The sequence below is a fragment of the Xiphophorus maculatus genome, chromosome 14, assembly GCF_002775205.1.
Source record: "Xiphophorus maculatus strain JP 163 A chromosome 14, X_maculatus-5.0-male, whole genome shotgun sequence".
NCBI lineage: Eukaryota > Metazoa > Chordata > Actinopteri > Cyprinodontiformes > Poeciliidae > Xiphophorus > Xiphophorus maculatus.
In genome coordinates, this window is record NC_036456.1 from 331,784 (window position 1) to 347,802 (window position 16,019).

General features: G+C 39.9%; 2 protein-coding genes across 4 annotated transcripts in view; both read right to left on the bottom strand.

Annotated features, from left to right (window-relative positions):
- Positions 1 to 2,670, bottom strand: part of aco1 (aconitase 1) — a 73,060-nt gene extending 70,390 nt beyond the window's left edge. The window contains exons 1-3 of one of the 2 annotated variants that reach the window (XM_023346287.1): positions 2,568 to 2,670; positions 1,544 to 1,676; positions 1,290 to 1,458 (exon numbers count right to left, since the gene is read on the bottom strand). In XM_023346287.1, coding sequence (XP_023202055.1) covers positions 1,290 to 1,458; positions 1,544 to 1,652 — 278 coding nt within the window. In that variant the 5' untranslated portion in view covers positions 1,653 to 1,676; positions 2,568 to 2,670. Of the gene's footprint in view, positions 1 to 499; positions 1,255 to 1,289; positions 1,459 to 1,543; positions 1,677 to 2,567 lie in introns of those variants that run through there. The other variant, XM_023346289.1, reaches the window with a different exon arrangement.
- Positions 2,671 to 8,184: 5,514 nt separating this feature from the next.
- afap1 (actin filament associated protein 1) overlaps positions 8,185 to 16,019 on the bottom strand; it is a 124,981-nt gene continuing 117,146 nt past the window's right edge. For both annotated transcript variants that reach the window (XM_023346294.1, XM_023346295.1), the window contains exons 13-17: positions 11,970 to 12,090; positions 9,563 to 9,727; positions 9,294 to 9,484; positions 9,047 to 9,214; positions 8,185 to 8,227 (exon numbers count right to left, since the gene is read on the bottom strand). In XM_023346294.1, coding sequence (XP_023202062.1) covers positions 8,201 to 8,227; positions 9,047 to 9,214; positions 9,294 to 9,484; positions 9,563 to 9,727; positions 11,970 to 12,090 — 672 coding nt within the window. In that variant the 3' untranslated portion in view covers positions 8,185 to 8,200. The remainder of the gene's footprint in view (positions 8,228 to 9,046; positions 9,215 to 9,293; positions 9,485 to 9,562; positions 9,728 to 11,969; positions 12,091 to 16,019) is intronic.

A 16,019-nucleotide genomic window follows, 5' to 3' on the forward strand; every position in this document is an offset into this window, starting at 1 on the left:
CATAGGTCTACCCCTTCCAAATGACATGTAATGTTGGCCCCTCCCCAAACTAAAAGTGACCTTCCGGTCCACTTCATCACCTTTAAAAGGTACCTCAGTGTCAGACATTTCATCAAACAATAGCAGACAAAAACTATGGAAAATAACAGTGGATCAAAAAGAAGCGATGTCAAAAATAAAATGCAGATACCCAAACAGTGTAAAAACAAATCAGCCACACAAGAACTCATATGCAACAGTCAGCAAAAGAAACAAAAAACAACCAGCCTTATCTACAGGTAAAGGGTAATAAACAGACTGGTTTCATGTCTTTACATTTTGTTTATTATTATTATTATTTGTTGATTGTACTGTTTTAAGATTGGTTTTATTGTCCCAAAACACACAAAAAACTTTTATAAAATTAAAAAAAACTTTTTCAATTATTCTTCACTTATTTCCCCTCTCCACTTGTATAAAACGAGGTGCACAAAAAAAGGAGACCAACATAAACAGTTACTTCGTTGCTAGGATACAGCGCGCCAACGCCTGCCAGTCAAAACGCAGGGCAAAGGCGGAGCAAGGGACAACGTAGCAGCAGCTGCAGCAGTGGAGATTCGACGTTACAGCGGGTCAAACGGCACCAAGTGTAACCGGATCCCTTCTGCGTTGTGCTGGTTATCAGATGTTAGTCAGGCCGTGACTCTGTTTGGCTTTCAAAGATTTATTCTGACGAAAATATCCAACAGAAAAACAATAGTTACAAGCTGCCCGCTCCAAGTCCTCTCCCGCAGGACAACATGACAAAAAGGGCGGGGATCATGTCTCACATTAAATAAAATAAACCTTTTCTATACAACATACCTGACGAAAATATCCAACAGAAAAACAATAGTTACAAGCTGCCCGCTCCAAGTCCTACACAAACAAAAATACATAACAGAAATCAACTTAATAAATCTACAAATAAACTGGAAGTATTTAGATAGAAAGTAAATAGGACACACCTCTCCCGCAGGACAACATGACAAAAGGGGAGGGCCTAAGGGACGCAAACATTTTAAAGACAAAACCATAGAAGAAGAAATAAAAAGGAGGGGCTACTGTTCTTAAAGTAACACATTCAAAACAATGACAGCTTTTCGGTCAGGTAGAGAGCAATACAAACAACAACAAAAAAAGACATTTTGTGTAATTATAACAACAACCAGGTTACAAATGCACATCCAGCTCTGCTTGTAAACAAGACATGCAGTCTTCCCCCCAATAAAGTTATAACTGGTGGTAAAAGTAAAAGGGAAAGAACCTACGTGAAGTCTTGGAGGATGACACGGGCCGGCCTGAACGGTACCTCCACACTTTGAGTCTGGGTTTGCTGCCAGTTTAGGATGTTTTCCACATCTAAGCTCTTCACTAGAAACTCGTCACAGTTTCTGATGGCTGATTCCAACAGGACCCGGATGGAGAACGGCAGCCTGTCTGAGGAGCAGATAAATAGTGGCAACAAACATTCAGGACATCTGATGATTAGAATAGGTTTCAGCAAGATTCATTTTGTTTTTACCGTATCTGGGATCTCCAAGTTTAAGAAGATTGAAAAACCTCTGGCCTGGTACCTCGGGGCTAAGAGGCTCCACTATATGTTGGAAAGGATTGTTTCCTGCAGCAAGCATCCTCTTCTTTGTGAATGTAGATAGCTAAATGAATAGAGAAATGTTTATAAGCCTCTTAAAAACATTGTACATGTAGAGAGAGCAGAGTGTGGTGGGTTAATCCACAGACAGAGTGCATGAACGTCCTCACAGTGTAAATGGATTAGCCAACACTGCAAAGCATACACAGGTGAAACAAGTGGCCAATGAACTCTCAGCTGACAAACCTTACATAACCCAAATTCTTTACCAATCTGTGAAAATGTCAAGGAGAAAAAGAGCACAGGTAAATATGAGACAAGTCGTCTCTTTTTTTACAAGCAGTGGGAAAGGAAAGGAGATTCAAAACAGGTTCTGTCACGATTTCCTGGTTAGAAGCCTTGATGTGGCAGAGTTCAACTGATAAGGGAAAAAACGCTGCTGCTGCTGCACACCCTGAATGTCTGCATACTTACTCCGTGACACACACCACAACAAAAACTAATACAAATAAATGTTCAAACAGTGGCAGGCAGTTGCTTAGTATTCACTAGAATTAATATGTTATTACATTAACGCTGTTAATGTAAGCCGTGATTCCAGCTCTATTCTGTTCCATTATGGGACTTTCATTCATGCTTCCAGCACTTCTAGCACTGAGCCTCTTGCGTCACTTAGCATTAGCTGAGCTCCTTAGTAGGACATTGTTGCCAAACACTGTTGGTCTAAGAACATGGCGCGAAAGTATTAATCACACAGACATCAATGCAAATGTTATTTTTTGCTTCACAATAAGTATAAATTGATATTGGGAAGGCAATGTTAGCTGACCTAGTAACAAATCGAATGCAACGATGAATTAAAACACCGTATTAGTAATGAAAGTAACTCACGACATGCCTCCTGAACATAGTTAACCCTTTAATTAATAGCTGTCGATGGGTATAAACTACTTACTTCAAACTGTAGCAGAAGCGAGAACCCAAAACAAGACCCACGGACTCCACTGTGACAGCTCTGTTGTTCCGCAGTGGTTGGCTCAACTTCCGGTTGGACTTTTTCACAATCAAAGCATTTTCAAGACTCAGTATTGAATGTATGTTTTTTTTTAACAATGTAAAAAAAAGCATTGTGGAATAAAAACAATGTCGAGAATAACAGGCTATATTTGATCTTTTGAAACAATGTATGTTGTATAATAGAATATAGTTTTGTTTTGAGTCATGTGGTTGGTGGCAGTAATGCTCACCTAACGTTTTTTGCCAACCGCCAATAAATTTCAAGAAGAAAAAGAAGAAACATCGTTACAGCATATCTCTTACTAGGGAAGGGCTGCTGAATGAAACTATATGATGAATCTGATTGATATTTTTCTTCGAATTCTAACTGTAATCTCAGAAGCCAGAATTACATCTGATAGTAACCAGCTTCAATAACAGAGATGTGAAATGTGCAAGTCAGGAGGAAAACTAACTTTCTGGAGGAATGTTGTATTTAAGTTATGTTTGAGGTGGCTGATTAAAAATCTGGTTTCCAGACAGTAGCTTTGCACCTGCTTTACTCCAGATGTATCTGACCCTCCGGCAGTACGAAGTAGGACAGTAGGCTACCACTAAAAGAAAATGAACAAAAACAGTGTGATATATATTGAGAAATAATTTATTAACATGGTGTCGCCGGTAGTACTGTGACGGCGATGTTATATTATTGCGACCAGATAGAGACGAATAAAAATGAAATGTTTGTTCTGAATACACATGGCGTCCTGTCTCATTATGTATGTCAGAGTAAACGACAAAGAGAATTGATTAACCTTCCTATGGTATTGGGGTTGCCACTGACCCGTTCAATTTTTAAGTGCATATAAGTATTACATCAATTGTGTAATACTAACTTCGGTCCTGCCCCTAATCCCTTCAAAATTAAAGTTTATGATTGAAAAGTTCAGAGAGTATGAATATTCCCAGTGACACCAGTCTCTCTACTGGTAGACTCTACTGACTCTACCAGTCTCTGCACTAAATAAGTGCATTTAGGGCAACATGATTACTTTACTACCAGTTATTGTCATGCAGTGTCATGCTGTGGTTGATGTATGGGGGTGTGGTTATAAAGAATAAAACACAAAGTCACGTGTGATGGTCAGGGTGTGTTTACTCTCTTATGTACAAGCATGTGTCACCGAGTTGGAGACTGTCTGAGATATACAACAAAAAAGAAAATGCATAAGGTGCTGCAAAAACACACTGATGGATAAATCTAGACTCTATCAACTTATCCCCCACACTTCCAATCTACCTCCTACATCAACCCTTCCCCACAGATTTCCATTGGTTCCCACTGGAGAACCCGACCTACTAGTTAAAGATTAAAGTCCCTATATGCTGCTGTCTTTATGTTAGAGATACTTATGCTGCTATAATTTTAATGACATCAAAAAACCTTTTATGGATCAGTGTCAAAGGTCAAACCAGGTCTCTTCATGTTGTCCAATTCTCACACAAATGGTGTGGTTTGTGCACTCTTTGTGCTGCAAAAGTATTTTTGTGTTCTTATATTTTAATAAATACATTAAAGTGCAAAATAAAATAAAATAAAAAAATCAGAAACTGCCTCCTTTTCTATGGTTACCAATGGGGGCTGCAACCTTTGGATTTGGATTTGGAGACCACTGACACCATTTCTGTTTGAGCAGAGTATTTTAGGGTGCCTGCCAGGCCTTTGTTGACTCGCTTATCAATATCTTTATAACAAACCATTTGTTATGCAAAACACACACATTTTGAAGGAACCAGGTACTTGGAAAAAACACTATTTTCTTGTGTATTTTTGTAGAGCTGAACTGTGTGGATGCACCAACTGAAGTTTCACTACAGCACCTGAGAGGCAGTAAAGTCAGTAGCAGCAAATTCACCATTTCAGTCTGACATAAGTCATTATGAATGCAAGAGATGAGGAAGGAAGTCAGTCCGTGTTTGACTCTGTGTGCTGTTGCTTTTGGATGTGGCTCATAGAAATCTGGACACACGATGAACAGGGGGAAATCTGACCAGTTTTCAGATCTGAAAGCAGCTCTGCTTGATTCTTCCTGCTCCGACACACGCAACATGGCTGCCATTCATCAACACATACTGTAACATCAAGCAAACAGAGTTCCTCTGTTAGAAGGCTTAGTATCCACATGAATAAAAGCTGAAAAAAATGAATCATGTGAAAGTTTCTCCTGAAGCAGATAACTAAGGATCTGTTTTGGTCTGGTTTCACTTCAGACTCTGTTCTACTCAGCATTAAACATGGATTTACCGACCGAGTTTGTTTGTGGCAGCTGAAGGAGGAACAGCTTATCCTGCTCTCTCCCGTCCTTACTGATAACTTTGAGTGAGCTATTTTTAAAGTGACAGTTTTTATACTGTAGTTATATTTACATTTTCGACATCAAAACTGGATTACTACAAACCTAAGGACTGGGGGATCTTCTTACTTTTATTTTTACCTCATTTTTCTTCACCTCCAAGTTGAACCAGGACAAAATGCCTCCGGCCGACCCCAAGGAGATTAGCAGTATTATACAACGACTTCAGTCTATAGAAATGAAGATCAAACAGTTGGAGGTGAACTTTGAGATCAACGCTACCTGTGGAAATCAGACAACTCTTCCTCTAATCAACAGAGAAGTTGTACGCCCCACATCAAGCAGCTCACCCTGGAACACTCTGGGTGCCAAGCCGAAGCAAAAGTCTCACACCGCAGATCCGATGAGGCGACTGACAGGGAGGACCCCTCACCTGGATGAATCAGCGTGGCGCTCTCTGAGCCGAAACCCACCTTCAACCTCAACACCTGCTCCACCAAAGAAAAACAAACAAGCAGCTGCAACCAAAATGGTTCCACCGACCCCGCTCCCAAGGACAAAGCGACCAGCTCGGGCCTCAAAACATTCTGACTCAATGGGAATCCCACTGAAAAACAGATTTTCTGTACTCCAGCCTGAGCCTCTGAGTGAAACCTCACCTTCAAACATCAACAATGAGGCAAGACCAACACATCCACCCCCCAAAGCTCCAAAGGACAAAGCGACCAACAGGAAAACTAAAGGTATCCCAAAAGTGCTTATTGCTGTAGATGAGGCAGTAAATGGAATCAGTCACGTTTGCAAACCCATGAAAACAAGAGTGATTTCTTTTCCTGGTGACACTGTATCTGATTTAACTTGCAAAGTTCTCTCTCTAACCACTGATCAGCCAGATATTGAGTCTTTAGTTGTGCATGTTGGAGCCAACGATCTGGCAAAGCAGAAATCTGAGATTCTGAAAAAGGACTTTAATATTCTTCTGAACACTATGGGAAAGTTAAAAATGAAGTTATTTCTCAGCGGTCCAATTCCATCACCTCAATGGGGAGACAAAAAACACTCCAGGCTGGACATGATAAACAAATGGCTGATTAAAACCTGCTCTGCCAGCTCAGTGACCTTCATCGATAACCTCTGGATTTATTGGCAGAGCTTTCACCTTTTTGGAAGAGGCGGACGCAATCTTAATAAACATGGGATAAAGCTGCTCACTGCAAATCTTTTTTATTTTATCAACAAGGACAGCAACGTGATCATTGCTTCAGAAGAACAGGCTCAAGGAGTTCTGACTAGGATGAAACCCTCTGCATATCAGGAGCAAATCGTTCCAAAACAAGCTGATACATCGACTGGAGACGGAGCGACTGGTTCCCTTCCTCCTTCTCTGCTCACCCACTCATTCACAGGCTTCACAAGATACCTCTGAAGAAGAAATGTGTTCTGGACTAGCGTTTCTTAAATTTACAGATGGAATGAATCAACAGGTTTTACTTGGGACGTCTCTCCTTAGCGCTCACATAGCAAACCTCACTTCATTTAAGCCACCTGACTCTAACTATCATTTAACACTAAAACATGCAAGAGAGGCTTTCTTTGCAGACGTCATAAACAAAAACATTAACAATGCTCGAGCTTTATTTGCAACAGTTGACAGAATCACAAACCCTCCTATTATGCTACCACCTGAATTTCAAACAAATGCCGCTTGCAACCAGTTTTCCAGCTTCTTTTCAGAGAAGATAAAAAAAAGCAGAGGATTAATCTGCACATCCACTATAAAGTCAGTACCAATGCTGTGCCCAAACAAAACAAATACAGGAAAAATGACCCAATTTCAACTACTTAATTATAAAACCCTACAGGAAATTATAAGTCAACTAAGTTCAAATTCCTGCTGTCTGGATGTTTTACCCTCACATTTCTTTAAGAAAGTCCTGCCTGTTATTGCTGCTGATCCGATCCAAATAGTAAACTCATCGCTCTCATCAGGCGTTTTCCCCCATTGGAGCGACAAACCCCTTACACCTGGGAACAGCTGCGTCTGCAGTAGTTTTGGGAAATTGTACTTGGCAATTTCACAGAAGAGCTATGGATTCAACACATTTGAATGACACACAAGTATTTATGGACTGTGTGATGCTGTGAGAGCTCTGGTGAAGCCAGCTGAACATTGTCCAAAAAAAAACAAATAGACTATTATCCTCCTACCACTTGTGTCATTTTTTTTGCCAGTGGCAACATAAGACTGTTGATAAATTGACTCATATGATGCGACAAAAGTTTTCCATTGCAGTTCTGCAAGATACAACTATTTCAATATGGCCAAAAAACCATCTTACCGTAAAGCAAAAACTATTGAAAAACATGAGCTTTTTAAAAATCGGCATGCTTCTATTAAGCATATTTATTTTCGTAATTTCAGTTTGCACAATTTCCTGGATAATGGAAATGCAGCTACTGTTGGATGCTGTGATAAGTGCTTGTAAAACTATCTCTCCGGGCATTGCGCACCACCTCAGCCTTTTCTAGACATGCTAGCTTTTTCAAGTTTACTCAAAATTGAGGCAGATTTGTTTTGAAATTGTTGTTGAAGAAAAGTAAGTGAACCCAAAATTCTATTATGCTTTTTACCCAATTTTCTGCCCCTTCCGTGTTGTAAAACTAATGGTAATGCACCTCCAGTCAAAGGTCTTCCAATCTTTAGTGTTGTGACAGCAAGAAGTAATTCAGTTTCTTTTTTATTCTCTGTAAGGAAGTTTCATTGTTATCTCGTGTGTTCTTCTGTTGTGACCCTGATTGACACAGCTCCACAAATTCAAAAAAAATTTGCTTGTCAAGAGTCACAAATTTAAAAAAAACAACAAAAAAAACCCAACAAAAAACCCTTAAAAATATTCAGCATAAATAAAAAATGGGAAAGTCAGTATTTCCTTTAAAATATACAAATAAATACTTAGTTTTGTTTCTTTAAAACTGCATCAGAATTTTTTAGTAAGAAATGTGAAGCCTGTGAATGCCAAGTGATGGGATCACTTGGCACATTAATCATGCTAAAAAGCTGTGTGTAGTGATATGTATGGTGTATAAAACATTGTCTCTTGTTTTAGCTGGTGATAATGATATCCCTGTGTCTTACTGGGCACACACTCTGCCTGTATGAGCAGTCTTAAATAAATATATACACAATTTCTGCAGCAGAAAGGAGTGGAAGCAGGGTCGATGTGAAGACTTCAGAGGTTTATGAGCCGCTCTTCTGCTCCCATTCCTGTGAAACAAAAGCACACTCTATAACAACTTGGAAGCATTGTTTTGTATGTGTTTGAGTTTCAGTCTAGTATCTGTGAAGAACCAAAAAAATATGTGCACAGACAAGATAAAGGTAAGTTTAATCAAAGCTTACTGTACATCCCTGTATACAGCCCCTTTGTGGTAGAAATTTAAAATAGCAATAGCATGCAGAAGTTTAAAGTTGCTTATGGCCATGAGAATTCTGCTTAAAAAACCCAGGTACAGTAGAGCAAGTGAGACATTTTATAACGCACGTCAGGACTTTCCAGGCACTCTTGAGAAATTTAATATATAAGTTTGTGTTGTTTGTGCAGCTCCAAGAACAGTTTTTTTGTAATGTTGTCACATCCTTCTGTCAGTGCACTACTGTTTCCACAAAGATAAAAAAAAAAAAAAATAGGTTTTTGTGTTGTTGTGTATTATGTCTGTTCTATTTTATGTCTATGTGGACAATGTGTCTATATGGTCTGGATCTATATGTGTGTGTGCGGGCGTGTAGGGGTGTGGGGGCGTGTGTGTGTGTGTGTATGTGTGTGTATTACATATAAGTGAAAGCAGAAATAAATAATAACATGACGTAATTAGCTTGGTTAATTATTTCTTTTGGGCCAATCTTACAAATAACATTTCTGGTGTCATGGACAGGTCTGTAAAGTGAAGAATTTTAATTCAGGTTACTTTATGTTGCTTATTCCAGTCTTTTTCCTCAAACTAAATAATTTGAGGAAAAACTATTTCCTCAAATGGAGGTACAGTAAGATGAGCAGTGACATCAGTCAGCAGAGTCAACTCTGACCTTGGCCTTCCTCAGCACATGTCCTCTGACCGTTGATGGCTTCTGGCTACTCTGCTGCCGGCGCAGTAGCGATGCGCTGTTGACTGGCAGTGTACAGGACTCTGTGTCGCTGGTGTCACAGCTGGAGAAGTGAGAAGACTCCTGTGTTCTCCGCAGCATGGCTGGAGACTGTTAAGGGGAGAAAAACAGAAAATTAAGCTGCCACCTCAGCCAACCATCAGTGAGGAAACAGAGGTGGAGTTCTAACCTGCAGGTCTGAGGAGGCAGCTTTGGGTTCAATGGTGAGGCCCAGGGTCACTCCTCCGCTCAGAGCTTTCTTCAGACTCTCCTTGACCTCTGTTGCCTCCAGCTCCAGGTTCACTCTCTCTTCCTCCTTCAGCTTGCACTCGTCTTCCACCTTCTTCAAGCGCTCCAGCAGAGATGCATGTAAACGTTTGCCTGGCATTTCCGGAAAAAACAATTACTAGTTTTGGAAAATCCCGCTAAAATGAGCCTTCTTCTTGGCTGATTTCCTACCTGCAGCTCCCTCCACGGCAGTGCGCAGGTCTCTTCTCTCCTTCTTCAACTGGTTCAGATGGTTCCTGATCTCCTGTTTCTTTTTCATCAGCTCCTCCTCTTTGGCCTGCAGCCGCTTGGCATCTGCCTCAACACGGTTCTTGCCGTACTTGCACTGCTCTGCATCTGCACAACAAAGTGTGGCTGTTAAAGCATCTAATAAAGGAGACAGTGAGAAGGCTGCATGATGTCAGCCACACGGCAATCCAGCCACAGGAATCAGTCTTCCTTAATTAGTAAAGCTAAGCCCTGCATTCCTGCAAACCTGAGTGATGGCAACCAGAGAGCTGAGTTTGGAAAGAAGGCTGGTGTTCTCAAATCGTTTGGAGGGGAAATTGAAGAGTTACTTTAAGTACTTTCTGCAGAGTTACAGGAGGTTACAAACGCTCTCAATCACACATCGAACACAAAAACCTCTGAACCCACCTTCCCATCTTTTAGTTTCTATCCTAGACTCAAGTCTTCCTGGTGTCCATCACACATGTTGGGATAACTTTTTGTGAGTTTTACAAATTGCTCTGCTAGAATCATCAGTCAGTCCATCCAGGATTTCAAGATGTTTTTTTATGATTTTTGTGATAGATATAGACTTAGACTTAGACTGACTGTATTGTCATTTTGCATGCACAGGGTGTATACAGAACGAAATTTGGTTGCATACGGCTCAGGACAATGTTTTGAGCTTCCAATGTTGTGAGGTTACTCCAGAATAAAAATAAAATACAATATAAAATATGAATATAAATATGAATATAAAATATAAAGTGCAGGACTGACAGTAAAAAGGAAGTTATTTAGCTCTGTACATGTGCAAGGTATAAAGTGGAGACCAGTTTTTGAGTGCAGTCCAGTTAAGAGTTCAGCAGTCTGATGGCAAGTGGGAAAAAGCTGTTTCGGAACCTGGTGGACCTGCACCGGATGCTGCAGAACCTCTTTCCAGAGGGCAGCAGGGAGAACAGTCCATGGTGGGGGTCTGAGGGGTCACTGATGATGTTTCGGCCTCGGGACACGCAGCGCTGGGATGAAATGTCCTGAATGGAGGGAAAGGGGGCCCCGATGATCCTCTCTGCTGTCCGCACCACTCTCCTCACGTTCTTCCAGTCGGAGGCGCTGCAGCCTCCACACCACACAGAGAGGCAGCTGGTCAGAATGCTCTCTATGGTGCTTCTGTAGAATGTCTTGAGGATGTTCTACAGTGTGCTCTTCTCATCCTCCGCAGGAAATACAAGCGTTTCTGTGCCCTCTTGACCAGAGACGTGGTGTTCACAGTCCAGGTGAGGTCGTTAGTGATGTGCACCCCCAGGAATTTGGTGCTGCTGACCACCTCCACAGCCGAGCTGTTGATGAGCAGTGGAGCGTGGCTGGGCCGGTTCTTCCTGAAGTCGACGATCATCTCCTTCGTCTTGTCAACGTTCAGGATCAGATATGATTGATTTTGTGTTGCTACATTAGAAATATTTGCAAGAAGCTTTGCAACATGTTTTGTACTTAAACTTCTTCAAAAAAGGTGATAGAAACATAACAAGCAGGTAGATTGGACACACACAAACATTTGTATTCTTTAAAGGACTTAAATAGCTCGATTTTTCTTACTGGCTATATCAATAACTCGACATCAAGTAAGGCTGAAGCAGCAGAGTAGTAAAAGTAATAAATACAGCTACCTTCATGTGGGAGTTAGTCACTTAAAGTTAATGTTTTTAACAATTTTTGGAAAAAATTGCTATAAACTATAAAATGTCTCTCGGCTGGCCTGGGAACGCCTCGGGATTCCCCCAGAAGAGCTGGAAGAAGTGGCCGGGGAGAGAGAAGTCTGGGCCTCCCTTCTGAAGCTGCTACCCCCGCGACCCGACCTCGGATAAGCGGAAGAAGATGGATGGATTGCTATAAACTCACAATTACACATTAGTATGGAAGAGGATTAGAGCCACATGAATAAAAGGAATTCTGACTTTTTTCTCAGAAATAGAATTATTTAAATTCTGTAAGCACCATCAGACAAATCTAGTCCTAAAATTCAATTCTACCAAATAAATTTTGGACATACTTTCAGTGTAGATAAAGTTCAGGTTTACAAATCCTTTAACGAGGAAGAAACAGTAATATCACTATTTTCATAGGCCAACAAAAATACTTGACTTATTTTTTTGGATTTTGACATAGAAGGAGAAAGAAATTAACATCAGAACTATTTTTTTCTCCTGTTTTTAGTATCCCTAATCCTCTGCTGTACATTAGTGCAAAATAGGGATACTTTTGATTTTGCATAAATTTCCACAAAAAACTGGAGGGACTGATCAACGGAGCCACACACACAAAAAACATGAGTTCCTTATGCTCCACAGGAGAATTCAGAGACAACACTTACTGGAGTTGTTGCGTTTCACAGATGCCAACCCACTGACTCCATTCTTCTTGGCCTGACTCTTTGGCTCAGCCTTCTGTTTGGAAGCCACTCCATTGATACTGGCTCCCTTCTTTCCCTTGAACTGTAGCAAACAGGAAAAGCACAAGGGAAGCTTTTTAAATGGCAATTCTAATATTGAAACACAAAACCCTCTTTGGGATTTTTGTCAGACATCAAGTATGAACAGTGCAATAAAGTAGAGTCAAAGATTAATACTGAACTCAACAAATCTAAATCACCTGTAATTATAATTGACATATCATGTGTCAAGCATAGTGGTGTTAGCATCATGTTGAGGGACAGTTTTTTTTTATTGATGGCACCGGTGCATCAGACAGGCTACACCATTGTATAATTTTAAATCCCTTCTTAAAACTAATTTTTTTTGACATATTGAGATGTTAATATTAGCTTTTGCTTATTTTATTAGTATTTTATTACATGGCTAATATGATAATATATTTTTGCTTGAATAAAACTGGAGGACTGCACAGTGGCGCAATTGGTAGCACTGTTGCCTTGCAGCAAGAAGGTATTGGGTACCGATTCTCTGTACCCAAGAATCGGTACCAATTAACTCGGTTAATTGCAGAAAGACAATTAACCGAGTCTTTCTGCTCGGTTAATTGGTTTCTCTAAATTCTCCTTAGTGAGTGTGTGTGTGTGTGTGTATGGTTGTTTGTCCTGTCTGTTTCTGTATTGCCCTGCAACAGACTGGTGACCTGTCAGGAAAATGAAAATGGATGAATGGACGAAATAAAGCTGGATTGGATTGGTACATTGCACTAGGATAGATTGCACCAGTTGTGTTTACAGATTAGGCTAATAAAGATGCAGTTGACTGGCATTGTTGCATTTGCACCAAAGAAGCATTCATTCCATTTAAATATTTTGTGTAGCAACATTTTGGATACTTTAATGAAAATGAAAATAGCCAAAATACTACTAATGATAGGCAAGATACTACTAATTTGCCATTTATTTTTCTGGCGAGTGAGATCTGTGTCGAGAAAACATGGCGCGCGAGTTAAGCTAGCTTTATTGGTGACATGCGAGGGTGTGTGCGCTAAACAGGGGCAAAAATTTAATTGGGGCCCCCCACGCAGCTGCTATTACAATATCTTGAGTCTATCTGACCCATCAAAAGTGTCACAATTTTAAAGGCTTGCAACTGCCTTGCTTTCTTTGGTCCAATACTGATAACAAGAACAATATTTACTGCTCAGGAATTTTACATCCAACAGTCTGCACACAGTATGCAAGTAGGTTGCTTAAATTTTTTCTATTAGTTTTAGATTACTGAAATGTCTTTCCCCACGAACAACAGTCATAGGCAACATGCAAAATATACATAAAGCAATCCAGGCTTCTCAAAAAAATGCTATGTAGTTGCATTTTATTCAAACTGCAGTATATAACTTTAATGAAAAATATGTTTTCTCCATATTTGTTAAAACTGTCACTGTATCGTGACAGTTTGTTATGAGACGGATAATCTGTGAAAACAATCAACCTCCTCCACAGTCTCCCTGAACTACTATTGCTGGCTAAAGTAATGCAACGTTCTGACCAAAACAACCAATCAGAGCCAGGAGGAAGGTCTTAGTGCTGTCAATCAACTTCATTCACTCGCTGCTAAATGGTAAAAAAACAACTTATCCTTACAGGAAAATCGTTTATCTGCCATCACTGGTAGCTATGCTAACAAGACTAAGCATTTACAACAGACTGCGCTAGCTGCAGCATAGCACAGAGCGAGGGGGAGGAAGGATGAGCAGCTACATGAGATTGTGATTGACAGCACTAAATCCCTTAGGATTATCATAACCTTTCTCTCCTATACGGCGCCCTTGGCGCCAAATGCACCATCGCCGCCTCTGCATGTTGGCCTTCCGAGCTGTTGTGACGCCTGGTGTGTACCTCTGATGTTTTTTCATTATTATTAAGTTTATTTGATAGAGACAGACATAGACAGACTGAGCAGAACAGCGGCCCCATGTTTGCGTCATAGTGCAATAGCAACAGCTAATGTTCAGCACTTGTCTCTAAATGGGCTTTTAAAAAGTACCTCTAAAAAATTGAAGTGATAATCATTTAAAATAGCACAACATATTGTTGACAATATCTACAAACAAACAGTGAAACGTAAAACATTAAAAATGGATTCAGTTCTGTTTTTGACATAACCAGAGTTTTTGAACGTACTAAAACTGGTTACGGACTTTAAATCAACAGGAAGTGAGTTCCAAACTGCAGATCCTCTCACGGACAGAGCACTTTGAGCAAAAGTGGTTCCTCAAAAGGGGATCTTACAATTTCCATCTAATTTCCATCTCTTTGTACTCAAACTGGATGATTTGGAAAGGGCTTTTATAGAGCAGGTTTGCCTGTACCAGCATTCATAAATCTCTATATGGAGAGCTCATTTTTGGAGAGTACTGCACCAACAGACATATCAAAAGCCACACAGCTTGCTTGACTTGTGCATGCTGTGAATTTAAAGTGCAATATAACTCAGCTACCTAAAATTTTGGACCACAAGATGTATAGAAAGTCACAAGTCCCACAGTTGATACTTTATATCTATGAAAATGTTCATAAAACCTTTAAACGTTCATTTAAAAACATTTCTAAAATTAATTTTATATCTTCATTTACATGTTTAATACTGAGAAAAATTTTTTATTAAAAACTTCTTTCAAGGCTTTATCTTCCATAAACTCACAACACAGAGCATCTTCTCCCTGTTCTTTACATTCATGCTGTGCTTCACAGCATCCACCACTTCAGTACAATGTGTGCAGTGTTGTAATAATGAAATGATCGCAGCATTTTATTAAGAACATTGTTGCTGTAAATTGCAACTAATTGGCGTTAACATTAACCAGAAGTGTACATAAGTGGACAATAAAACCAGAACAACAGTGTCTCACAGCCGAGGGAACTGGAACGCTGTACTGGTTTGTCAGCTGACTGGCTGAGATCTTTCATGTAACCCATATTATCCAAATATTTAGGATCCTTAGTTATTCAAGAAATTATGATTTTCCATGATTTTAGTTATTATAAATTAATATTTGGTTCATACTTTGAATAATAGTATATTGTAAATGTAGTAAAATAGGTGAATCCTTCTGAAATAAAAACCTTTGTCCACCTTGACAGCCTTCATTATTCAACAGAGCAACACTTTGTGGTCTATGGTCACTGTTACAGTTGCTGGCGGCACTACACAGTGCACACATCGAAGGGTGGTGAGTAAGAGGTAGAGCTCCATAATAGCCTGTGTGGTGCCTTATATGGTTGCAGAAGAAGGCTGTCAATGTAAAAATATTAAAGGAAAGGATAATCACACAACCATAATACGTAGTTTAAATTATCAAACAATGTGAAAAGCAAATTATCTATGAGTTGATCTGAGGGAAGCAGAAAATATAATGGAAGGGATGCAAGAACTAAGTCATTGGTGAGGACCCAATATTATACAGTTTTTATGCCTAAAAACTGTATAATATTGTTAGTGAGGCTTAAAAAAGGAATAAATGCAGAAGAGTTTGTATGATGAGTTTATTAGTTAAGCAGCAGAGTGTTAGTCACCTGAGTGGAGTCCAAAGGTTTATGGTCAGCAGTCAGGAATCGAGAGGAGATTTTAGAAACAGGGGATTTGTAGTGAGCAGCAGAAAAGGAGGAGGAAGCAGAGGAAGCTTTGGGGGGATAGCGCGTCACGAGTTGAGGTAATGGCATATTTTCATACAGATTTGTGCTCTTTTGCTGCACTTCCTCTTTCATCTGCCCCCCCTGTGTGGTGGGAGAGGAGTACTGCAACTCAAGTTCCTTGAGTTAGATGAGGAAAGCAAGCAAACAAGGTGAAGAAAAGGAATGAAAAAAGAAGAAAAACAGCAACAAAATAAGGATGACAGGAAGGAGGAGAGGTCACAGTTAGTACAAGCAGGAAGTCAATATGTGACATTATCTGGATTGGTAAATATTACCCATCCAGATAATGTCAGA